The 12,530-nt window shown below is 42.9% G+C and overlaps 1 protein-coding gene across 1 annotated transcript; it reads left to right on the top strand.

Moving 5' to 3' along the window:
* Positions 1 to 4,958: 4,958 nt before the first annotated feature.
* LOC148000888 (disks large homolog 5-like) lies at positions 4,959 to 9,527 on the top strand. The gene is made up of 5 exons (XM_087586745.1): positions 4,959 to 5,116; positions 5,860 to 6,022; positions 7,194 to 7,325; positions 7,784 to 7,960; positions 9,518 to 9,527. Exons 1-5 carry the CDS (start codon positions 4,966 to 4,968, stop codon positions 9,525 to 9,527), a joined length of 633 nt encoding a protein of 210 aa, XP_087442871.1. The 5' UTR covers positions 4,959 to 4,965.
* The last annotated feature ends 3,003 nt before the right edge of the window (positions 9,528 to 12,530 follow it).

Here is a 12,530-nt window from a genome sequence, read left to right as displayed (position 1 = left end):
CAGGTAGCATTTGTTTCTTCTACTTCTTCATCAACACTGGAACTCTCAGCTGTTCATCCCACATCTTCTTGCTCTAAAACTCTGAAATTGAAAGTCCCCAATTAAATATGTTGTTCTATATGTCACCTGGGTCACCTGTTTAGTCCTTCTCAGTTTTAGCATTCTGTTAATAGGAATAACAACAAAAACCAAGCTTTCTGAATTTTGTAGATTCTTTGCCAGGGCATGGTAAGACATGCTACCTTCTATGTGATGATTTTCTAGACGAAAGTGATTTCTAAATCTTGCTTTTCTCAAGACTGGATTGGTCACCTTGTCAATAACAGATGGCGCCTGCGGATTCTTTTTACTAAGTCAGGTAATTGTGAAGGGCAGGAAAAGGACGACCCAAACACCCAACTGCAATTAGCTGTGAACTTAGCTTTGCTGCACCTGGAGGCCATTCTGGGAAGAGAAACCATCCATTCCAGGCCGTCCAATGACAGGAGGTGATTGGCTTCATCCAGAGAACAGACTTAGTAGGGTTAAAATTTGCATTTCTGATAATTCTCAGGTAATGAAGCTACTAGTACTTGTCCAGGTCACAGTTTCAGAAGTGTTGGTCTAGCATGCCTGACTGGTAAGTGAGGAGGTTGTTCAGGTTTTGATATTTATGGAATTTCTACTTTCCTGAACTTCTAGGAGTACATGGCAAGAAGGCTTGAGTCTAAATGAAGAACTCGTCTTCATAGTTTGCATGGTGGTTAGTGTTTCTTGATCATCAACTTGACAGCACCTGGAATCTCCCTGGAGACACAGCTCTAGGCACCCAAGTGGAAGATCATTTGATTATTAGCTCTATTATATAAGGCATTACTAGATGTAGGTTAGCCTCAGGACATGCTGTGCAGAACTCTTCTGATTAGACTGATTGAAGTGGGAAGACCCACCCCCTGTGGTTGACTGGGACAGTCGACTGGATAAGAGGGATGAAGTGATCTGAAGACCAGTGTCTTCCTCTGCTCTCTGCCTGCAGTCAGTACAACAGCTCTCAGGCTCCTGCTGTCCTGACTTTCCACTGTGGTGCATCTTGTAATCATAAAACAAAGTAAACTTCTCTCCCTTAACTGTTGCTTTTGTACACATATTTAATCACAGCAACAGAGAAGTGACAAAGCCAATCAACTGTCACTTAAGCTCCTGAAAATCCACAGGAATCTCAGCCAGGAGTCATAAGCTAATGTCCAGGAAAACTGGAAATTTAGGGGGAAGAGACACTCTTTCACAGTGCCTATCCATTCACAAGCATTTTATGGGAACACAGACACTCAGAGACAAAAAGTGTTCAACTGCAACGGAACTTAAAAGACACAGACTCCAATGACAAGGTGGATCTCATGAGTCACGTGGTAGATGCCATGAGTCACATGGTGGTTCCCATGAGTCAGATGGTAGATCCCATTAGCTCTGCTTCCTAAGCCACTGTGTACTCAACTCCTTTTCCCCTGCTACCTGAATCCAGCTCCATCTTGCCTGAATCTTTGTGCCATGTGTCAGGGTATTACCACTTTGATTTCCCATGATTCTGAGCCTTTCCCTTTGTATTCTGATGGCCATGGTGCTTGTTCAAAAACCACCAGCTGTGATGGATTTCCTCCTGGTGCTATCCTATAGCCACATAGTTCAATTCAATCATTACCCTTAGTGGTTTCAATTCTGCTGAGCCTAACACTAGTTTTTGTTCACATTTAGAGGACAGAACCTTTGACTCCTTTTTATCTTTAAGGGGAGTCTTTCAACTAAGCTTCTCTGCCCCTGCACATAGAGTATCTATGTCCCCTTGCAAGTACATAAATCATAAAATACCCCTCCCTCCGATTTGGTTGGTTTCAAGGCATGAAAAACCAGGGCCAGGCTGTTTACAGATTCATTACTTCCTTACCTTGTCCAGTACAAAGACTGCAGCACTGTATCAGGAGTGACACATGCTCTCATGCTCCCTGGTGCCCCTGCCCTCCCCAGTCATAGTCCACATCCCAGTGTGAGCCCCCAAGTCCATCTATCAGACTGCCCTCATTTCAAAGCCCCCAGTTATAAGCAGGCAGGGCCTGCCAGAACTCTAGCTCCTACTGCTGATCCCCCCATTACTCCACGGTGTGAAAACTGCCACTCTCGCAGCGCCTTCTCTGTGAGGTTTGGGTCATGAATCCACACTTGGGACAAGATGAAGCTCCTAAGCCTGCTGCCCTCCTTCATGCCTGCCTGCCTCTGCACATTCTGATGCCTCAGACCCAACGCTCATCCTGGGTGCCTTTTCCTCCTATTTTCTCAGTTTAGTTCTAGACACTTTTTCAAATGAACTTTCATGTAAAAGGAATACTTATTCTCTCAAATCTTGGAAAACAAAGAATTATGTTCAAGAGCAACTGTGATTCATGCTTTTGATTTATTTTTGCAAGACATTTTCTTTGTAGACATATTTATTATTCCCATCTGTAAGTAGTTTGTATATAAATGTGTGTTTGAATTTGTTTGTTTAGTCCTTATCCTGGTAGTATCTTTCATTTCTTTCTTTTCTTCTACTTAACATAGGGCTACAATTTTTTAAAATGTAATTTTGACAATATCTCTAGTTCTTCTTTTGGGATGGAATTTCAGGTTGGAAATGCTGGCACCCTAGGACTTTTTAGGCTCTTAGTGTATCTGTAGCATGGCTGTTATCAAGGAAGGGTGTAGAAATTGACAAACTTCCCAGAGGATCATGAATATTTACATCTCAATAACCTCCATGTAAGTCACAGAGTTTTGTTTGGCCGTCCATCATTTAATTCAGCGTCTGTATTTCTGTGATTAGGCTGCATGGTTTTCTACATTTCTCAAGGATATGTGTTCCTTCTTCTGTGCACTGTCTTTGAATGTCCTGTCAGTTTTCAGTTGTCCTGTGTAGCCATTCTCAGTGCTTTAAGGAAACACTTGCTCCCTGAGAAGTTCTTCAGACAGGTTTGCTCTGCTGGGGACATCTTAGCACTGCAGGAGCCCATTGCTACTGAGACTCTCCATTTGCATTACAACCATTCAGTCTTGTCTCCCTCTAGTGGACAAGTAGCAAAGTGCACCCAGCCAACTGCTGTGCATGAGGTCTGTGCCAGGGATTTAATACTTTACTGATCAACCAGTGAGGATCCCTGCCCAGTGGACTGTAACTGGACATGGCTATCATCAGAGCAGTTTATCAGCATTTCATGTAAAACAAACAGGAACTCTAAGCTCTTGGATAAGCCTAGGGAATTTTGTTTAGGTAACATTAAGACCTACTTTGGAAAATCTACACTTGCATAGCTAGAGATTGAAATATTGATGCCAATTATTTGCTCATAGAAACAATATCAGATGCTTTTCTTTTACATAAAAAACATCATTCTTTGAAAACCTTATAAAATTACATTTATGGATTCATCTGGCACTTTATTAAATTCTCTAGCAAATACCATAGCACACCTTCTGACAGTAGGACACAAAACGTACACCTACTCAGACAAGAAGAAAGATTCTTCTTTACATTGAACATAGAAACACAAGTTAAACCAAAACCAAAAACTTTTTTCAACTGTGTCATACTCTCAATTTATTTTTCCTTCATTCCTAGTTTGGCTTTTTGAGTTTTGCCATATTTACGTACATACATACATACATACATACATACATACATACATACATACATGCATGCATACACACATACATACATACATACATACATACATACATACATACATACATACATACATACATACGTTAAGTTAATACTATCTCTGAGGCTTCAGGCAAACCAGAGTCTGTGTCATCCAGGGAGGGCTTGTAGCCATTCACCTCATCCCACATGAGGTTGGTCCTCTTCTTGGGATGGATGCCATTAAAGCTCTGTTCACAACTGCTACAAGCAAGGGAGAGCCCTTGGCCAGGCAGTGGCTTCCTGCGGGGAAGGCCTGTGTCAGGCTCCTGCAAGCACACTACCACTGCCTCCTCCATGCCTTGGTCAGCAGCTTCCACAGCTGGTTGATGAGATGTTCTGGTTTTCCCCACTCCAGGGCACACAGCTGGGCCTCCAGCAAGGCCCTGGTCTGGCACAGCACCATCGAGGGGTTGCTGTCAGAAGCCAGCAGGTTGCCCAGGTCAAACTTCAGTTCTAGCTCCCTGTGCACCATGATGTGCTACAGCTTCTCTGCTTCCTCCTGCTCTTCCTTAGCCAGCAGCCCCTCTGCATTCTGCCCCTCCATGGCTCTCACTTCCCTCACTTTTGGGGATTTTAACTTTTAAGAATGGACAGAAAGTTTACAATTTGATTTTTGCCCTATACCTGAGCACCTATGTTCCACGGAAAAGGGAGTTTTCATTGCACAAAATGGGATTGTAAGACAGAGATTTCAGGAAAAAACATGGGTGAATATATTGAAACCATGCCCCCTCCCAAGGCACAGTCCATGAAACAATGTACTCCAACTTGCATACATTTAAAGGTGTAGGAAAAAATGTTGGCCTCAGGGGAACAGTAAAAACTGTGGGAATGAGAGTATATGTCACATGCATGGACCCTGGGTTTATACATTTCAGGGAGAAGAATCTCCCTCACCGAGGGTCTTTAGATTTTTGGCTGTTAACAAAGATGTTCTATTTATATCAAGGCTTTAACCAACTCTCCCTCTCCTCAGCAACTGAGCTGTAATGAAGCAGTGAGAACTCTGAAGCTCTGGAAGGAGAGTGTGCGAGTGGGTGTTCCTGGCTCAAAAGTGAGTCTCTGGAAAAGCCACTGCAGAACCTGGTCAGTCTAGGTGGAGGTAGTTAGAAAGTAAGCTATGGCATTTCCCAGTGACATCACCGGTGGTGTCTTCCCTGGAAATTCTCTTGTATCCAGGAAACACTAGAATGTTCTGTGATGTCAGCAGTGTTGTGGTGACACCAACTGCCTGAGCGATTTCCCTTCATTTCCTAATGGGTTCCCCAGGAGGCATGTTCTCCAGGATCCTCAGTCTCTTTCGCAGGGACAATCATATCCATGCAGAGAGCAGACCAAGGCAGAGGGAGGCCAGCCTTCTATCACGTTGGAGAACAAGACGAATGGAAAGGTCCGGAAGGAGGTCACGTGAGTACTGGGCAGGGCAAGGGGAGCTTCCTGGAGGAGGTTGGCTTGAGCTGGTCCTTCCAGGAGTAGGACGTATGATTTAGAGCCTCAGTCTTCCTAAATGGCTGACCCAGACCCAACAATTTCTGATCATTAGTTTGACAGAGAACCAAGAACTGTTATATGTCAAGGGGCTTTCCTTGGATCTCTTTAGTGTCATGGGCAGTGTCAAAGAATACCAGGATGTGCCTGTGTAAGAATAACAAAGTGTCTCTCTCAGGATAGGCTGATGAAGCACTTCCTCTCAGCAGTGTCCTGCAGATTACGTGGGTCATTGATGCCAAGAGGGATACTCTCCTGGTCATATATCATGGTCACAGTTACTTTGTACTTGAATACATGTGACTAGGGATTCACAATCTTAAACAGTTTGGACTCAAGGACTTACCTGCCTCAACATCAGACATTAGCTGAGAAGGTCCTCCAATTCTTCTTGTTTAGGCCAGCTTTAGAATTTCAGTGGCAGAAGAATGGCTGTAGGAGGTGTGGTCTGTATCCATGATGGCATATGTCATCATATGTCTATGATGGTGGGGAACAGGGACCTAGCTGAGTTCAGCTTAAAGATAGCTTTCTTGCTCTGTCAGGGATTCACTGTATCTGTAGAACTGTTCATCCTCAGACTTCTGTTTTAGACTAAGCATAGTTTTTCTTGACACTATGTCCACATATATGCCTGTTCACTGGTGTTTATTCACCTACAGAGTTTGATCAGAAGGCATCATCCCAACCCTCCACGACACCTGTTGAGGAGGAGAGAATGAAGCGTTTGGAGAACCTCAAAAATGATCTCCACAAGATACAAAAGGAGAGAGATGAACTCAGGAGAATCCTGGCGGATTACCCGGGAAAGAATTTAAATGACAGGTAGTCACAATGCAAGTGCTGTTAAATCCACATTTCCTCACATCACAGTAGGCTACAACTCCAGGGTGTCCTCATGGTCAAAATCACTTTCCTGATTGTATCAGAATGTGACGTTCAGATGGGAATGAGATGGTGGCACAGGCTATTTTGATTCCTACAAACGTAAATCATAGCCTGTGGCCTGAATTACAGTCTCGGAATGAGGGTAGTAGTGTGTGAGCTCTCAGTGTGTGGTTGAAGTAGCCTGGACAGTTGTTGGGTTGTGGGAATTTCTAGGTGCTCTGATTATGAGCAATCATTGTTGTAATTGACGTGGAGGTGCTTTGGGTTCAATAGGTCCTGTGAAGAGCTGGAGGGGCCTAATCCCTCTTGCTGCCTCACAGTGTGTGACTGCACTGACGACAGGGGATCATTGGTGTTCTCTGATTTTATTGATTGTATTTTCAAATAATGCCACATCCTTGTATATATTTGGCATTCTAATTGAGAGAGAGAGACAGACAGAGAGAGAGAGAGAGAGAGAGAGAGAGAGAGAGAGAGAGTGAGAGAAGAGAGTTTTGTGTGAATTTGTGTGTTTATGCATGTGTGAGTGTGTTTGTGTGTATCACTTAAGATCTGGGTATTCTATGTACTGATTTGGCCTGAGAATGATAATGTGTCAATTTCCATGGCATGATGATGATGCGGCTGACAGCCTCACTTTGAGCAGTAGAACATTTCACATCTGCTCAGGTGGACACACATGGGAATCTCCTGGTGTCTGCTATAAATTCTTTTCCCTGTAAATACTGTTCATGTTCCTTTGGGTTTTCATGTAGCAATAGATTATATGATTGAGAATTGTTACCTAAGAAGAGGAGAATAGTCTTCATGAGTAAAAGTTGGAGCCTGGATCGTGGCACAGAATCCTCAAATGTTCTTTTCAAGCTAGTCTATTCCTTCAAACCCCATCAGGGATCCCAAGGAAATCAGCTCCCTCCTTTTGTTTGCTGGCACTGCTGTCTCTGTGTCCATAATAATAAACTGAATAAATATCAAATGGACCCAGTACCAAGCAGCAAGGGCATGGCATGTCCTAGGCTGGGATAGTTCAGGATTCAGTCTGAATTCATGTAATTCTTGAATCCTTCATTCATAATGTTATTTGTCCTTGGACCATGCCCTACCACAGGAACAACTTTGAGTCCGAGATGCTCATGAGGCAGCACGAGGAAGTGATGACCGACATGAAGAAAATGAGCGAGCAGGTCAATAGAGCTTTGGTCAAATGTAAAAACCTTACACTGGAAAATGACTGGTACTGGTGAGTAACTTACAAGGTTGTGACCCCAGCACTAGGCACAGCATGTGTCAGCCCATTCTTATCTTTGAAGTAAAGTGAGGATCAGGCTTTATAGTGTTTGAGGCATACCAGGAAGCCTGTCTCTAAGGAAGGCTCTAGGACACACAGGACACAGAAAGATTGGCCTCCAAGGGACATTCTAATAAAATGGACATACAAGCACACATAACAATTAAGTCCTCTTCTGGGAAAAACTTGAATCAATGGTGTCAGGTTTTTGAGAAATGCCCTGAGTCTTCTGGAATGTTGCTCTTTTCTCCATTTGACCTGTCTCTAGGTTATGCTCCATGGCTACTGTGGACTTGGACTATAATCTGGGACTCTCTTCTGATCAGGACCCTAGAAGGAGGAATGGACTTGGAGAAGTGGGAGGAAGTTGGAGACTGGCTGGGATTTACCATTTTTTCTTTGTGTCTCAGCCACAGCTTCTGCCCCCTCCTAACTGAGGTGTTTGAGCTGAAGAACAATGCCCAGAGAGCAAGGAATGAGAACAGGGAGCTTCTATGGGATCAGATTGCACTGGAAGAGTCCATTAAGGAAACAACAAGGTTCTGTGGGGAAGCCAGTATGAAAATCCGTGTACCAAGCAGCCTAAGGTAGGATGAATGAAGCATCAAGGGCAGGTTTTCCTGATATCTCAGCAGAAACCAAGTCAAACCAGTTTAACCTTCTCCAACTTATCCAGACACTCTCCTAGGTCTCATCCAGTTGTTCATTTCTTTGCCCATTTACAAAACTTTCTGTGATGTTAGCTTCATGCAAGAAACTGGAGGATTGACAACCAAATCCTCCTGCTCAACTAGAAAATGCATTTCCTTAAGGGGGATCTGTTGATCACACATTGCACACTTACATGCCATTATGCTAGAGGGATGCCATGTGGTAGCCGTCTTTGTAGTGCACAGAACTGATTAGAGTTCAGTTCAATTGCCAAAAGAATGGCTCTCATTGTCAGTTATGATGGGGCTTGTGGACTTTCTCTCCTTTTCCCTGTACATTGAAAATGGTCCCTTCTGCTTGTCCCAATCGTGGTTCACAGTGACGGAGCTTGAGAAGCAGTGTGTCAGTCCTGTTCTATGTCAGTGTTTTAGTGTTCTTTCCTGGGGCTTCTGTCCTGGAGCTGACTGGATGAACAGGGATGTAAGAAAGACTTCTCTCAGGGTGAGGGTTTGTGTGAGATATGTGAGGTTTAGAGGGACATTTTTCTCCAACTCTCTCAACCTCGTGTGCCCAAGAAGTGCATTCCCCATACAGGTTTACTCTATAAGGGATGGACAGCAGTGTCTACGCTCTCACTGACACATTTCCTTTGCCTAATCTGTATTCAACAACTGTGCTTCCAGAAGGATGGCCTCCTCATATTTTTCTGCTTCTTACTTATGATTTCTGTTCGTTCTCTCTCTCTCTCTCTCTCTCTCTCTCTCTCTCTCTCTCTCTCTCTCTTTCTCTGTCTCTCTGACTCTGGGTGTGTGTGGGGGTGGTGTGTGTGTGTGTGTATGTGTTTTTTTGTGTGTTTGTGTCTGTGGGAACAGATGTGTTAGCATGTTTATGGCTATGGTGCATACCGTACATTGGGAGTTGCTTGTTTTAAGTGTTTGCTGAATGGGTGCTTATATATAGAAGTGTGTGTATATGTGTGTGTTTGTGAATGTGTGTGTGTGTGTTAGAACTCATCAAGTTTCTGAACACAGACGAATATATTTAGATATATTTTATTAGTCTATATGTACATATATAGAAACATGTAAAAGTATATATATATGTATATATGTATATATATGTGTGTGTATATATACATACATATATATATATATATATAGAGAGAGAGAGAGAGAGAGAGAAGAGTAAACATAATTTTTGCAATTATTTTTAAACTGTTCTTAATGGGGTATTGATTACTATTGAAATTATTACAGTGGGAAAACTATTCATCAACATTGACATTACTTGGAGAAATCTCAGGAATAGGGTACAGGGATGTGATGAGAGGCTGCTGTGTGAAATCCATGTACCTGAGTGTGGAAACTGCTGACTCAGGGCTCTTCTGCCTCCTTTGCTCTCGGTGTGCAGTAACACTGGAAGGTCATGTGCTTGTTGTGTCTTCTCAACATCCTGGTTATGTTAATCGTTACCTGCCACCACTTTCTCTCCAGAATCGCCTAAACTTGGTTGAATATACCTTGGCTTTGGAGTTTGGTCTGGAATTTGTTAATTTAAAGATTAATTTGCTTAGAGTTGAATCTGCAAGCAGAAGATGTCCAGGACTTATGCTGAGGTGGAATCACATCTTTGCTACAGACAGAACCTTAGGCTCAAAATAGTCCACAGCACTCACCCTGTGTTGGGTTGTGGCACTCTTAACGATTGTTATTCAAAATCATTTGATCTGAGTGAAAACCATCTGCAAGGAGGGTTTAGAAAGTGATGACTCTCAGACATTGCTGGAGGTGTCAAATGGGTAGCCCTGTGAGAAGCCATGTACAACTCTTGTGAAAGTTCAACCTTTGACACAGCGATTCCAGAACAAGAAGTAGGTGTCAGCAGAGAAACTGTGGCACATTAGTGTTGTAGTGGTTCACCTCAGAGCAGCCATGAAGCAAAACTATCCAGAAGTCCACCAGTCAGAAAGTGGAAAGGTACAATGTTGTCCAGCATTTCCATGGACTGTGGCTGAGTTTGATTATACCTGCCAGCATTTGACTTTGAATCAGTCAGTCTTATCTCACTTGAATTATATCTGATAGCATCCTAGTCCAAGTTTTACCTTGGATTGTGGTTATGGAGATTTCCTAGGTGTTTGTGCTGGTAGTTTGGCTGCCCTGTCAGGTACTGTATCCTAAAGGGACCTCATATTGAAAAAATGCAGCTCACTTTGCATGCACTGGGAAACAGTGAGCAGAGGACAGAAGAGGCTCACCTGCCCCCACCCAGTGCTCTGTTGCCTGAAATCAGCCTCCTGTGCACAGCCTTGTGAACTTGCTAAACAGGCTTGGCTAACAGGCCTAGATGTCATTTCTAATTTCTGATTTTCAGGGGAATACACGTTATTGGCTGAGCTGTCTTTAGCCTATGCTCACTGTGTACTTACCCCATTCCAGGTTTTTTTTCTTATGCCACAATAGTAGACTGGGAGATCTCTTCTATTATCATTAACTGGGAAACTAACCACATTCTGCAAAATACTCTGCTTGTATGTGTGAACAAATATATTTGGGTGAGTTCAAAGGTGTGTATGTCTGAGTGTCTGTCTGTCTGTCTCTGTATACATGCATGTCTCCATGGGCAATATAATCTTCTAATGACCAGGATGAGGAGAGAATGGAGGAAAGTCTGCAGGACGCCCTGAATCAGAAAAAACTGGTCACTGAGCAAAAGGCCTTGGCTGGGAAGATGCGGCATTATTTCCGTGTCACTGAGATGATTTGAAAGCACAGGATGAGAGGACCCAAGTAGATTCCCTGTGCTTCTGAACTGTCTTATTGGGTGTGTGACTTTCTCCATAGTTCTCAGCATCTGTCAGCTAGGAGCAGCTCAGAATATTATTCCTGTCCATTTTAAAAGAAATTTCATCCATGAATTGTATGTGATCCATAGAGTTTCTGGCTAGTGTGTACTGATCCCTCCAGTCTGAGCTCTCTTGTATTATCTGAGCCCAGTGCCTTTAAGTCTCCCCACAAATAGTTTACGATATCCATAAACAAAGGAGTGGTATAGTTTATTTTCTGCATGAGTATCTCCTTTAGAGTTCAATGCCTACCCTTGGCAAGATTTCCATGCAGCATATTCTTGCCAAATATAATATCACTTCAGTGTGCATGTAGTTCTTGAGATATTGTTTCTCTGGGTCTTTGCAGATATTGAGGTTGTCAAGTGGACCCCAGGCATATTCCTGCACTGGAGGAATAATAATAGTCTTCATTTCAGTGATGGCCAGGCTTCCAAGGCCTTCCTATTGTTTTCTAGGTTGTTCACATCTGTTATCCTCTGACATGGAGACATTGCTACATGATTTTAAAATATAATATGTATGGACGATTGGAATTATCTGCTGTTCACTGTTCAATTTTTAGCAGTTTTAAAAACTGGGAAAATATGCAGGCCTGTGGGATCTCTTACCCTTCTGTCTTGGGCATGAGAAAATGACCTCAGATGAAAGATCATCCTGGATTGTCCTGCTGAATTGTGCTGCTGTGTATGGGAGAAGTGACATGGCAGGTCCTCACCAGGCCTTTTCCACCCCTAGGTCTGAACACTCCAGCAGACGCTTGCCCATGGCCCAGACCAGGACTACAGCTCTCAGAGACAGACCTGTCCACCAGGAGCACTGAGGGTGCAAAGATTGACAACACCTCCCGCATCTCAGTCCTCGTAATCATACAACAACCAACCAACCCGAATGAGGCGTCTACATTCCTCTTGAAGAGATTTTTACCATCTTACCTGCCGTTCTGCTGTGTTTGCAAGGCCAGCAAGAGGCTGGGGTTATATGTTGAAAAATCAGCAGCAATTGAATGCTGAGTAATTTACTTGTTATATTTGGTTTTTACTTTGAAGTTTGGTTGTTTTATGTATTTGGTTTTATTTGTTTAAGTTTGAAGTTTTGTTATTCATTTGTTAACTTTAGTTTTTCTTAATTAATATGCCATATTCCTAAGGCTATATATATTGAACTCATTGACTCCCCAATTTAAAATGTTCTTGAATAAATTAATGTTAGCCTATAAATAAAAATGTGACCTTTAACCCTTCACTCACAAGGCCGTCCTGAGTCGTGTGTGGTTCTTCCTCCTGTAACAGCACAAGTGTAAGGCAACAGTTTTTTTCTGCAAGTCTCATGCAGCGTAGGCTTCACCATCAGTTCACAGCCAGCCAGAGCTGCACAGGAAACTGTGCTCTTGATGTAGACAGTGTGTCATGCTCTGTGGAACCCCCCTTCATGATGAAAAATATCCTCGCTTTATCCCTGTGCTCACAAATTTAGCTTCCTTTATAGTGACAAACACAGAAGTATTTCTCTAATACATTAGAGGACATAGAAACATTGATTATGGGAATATAAAATGTTCAGGACACACAGAGTTTGATGCCTGTGGATTCCTTGAAATACAGCATCAGCTATGACTGCACATTTAATGAATTCCACCAATTTTAGAGGAATGAACATTT

This window comes from Rattus norvegicus, chromosome 15, assembly GCF_021556685.1.
Source record: "Rattus norvegicus strain SHRSP/BbbUtx chromosome 15, alternate assembly SHRSP_T2T, whole genome shotgun sequence".
Lineage (NCBI taxonomy): Eukaryota > Metazoa > Chordata > Mammalia > Rodentia > Muridae > Rattus > Rattus norvegicus.
This window is presented reverse-complemented; position numbering and strand designations above follow the sequence as displayed.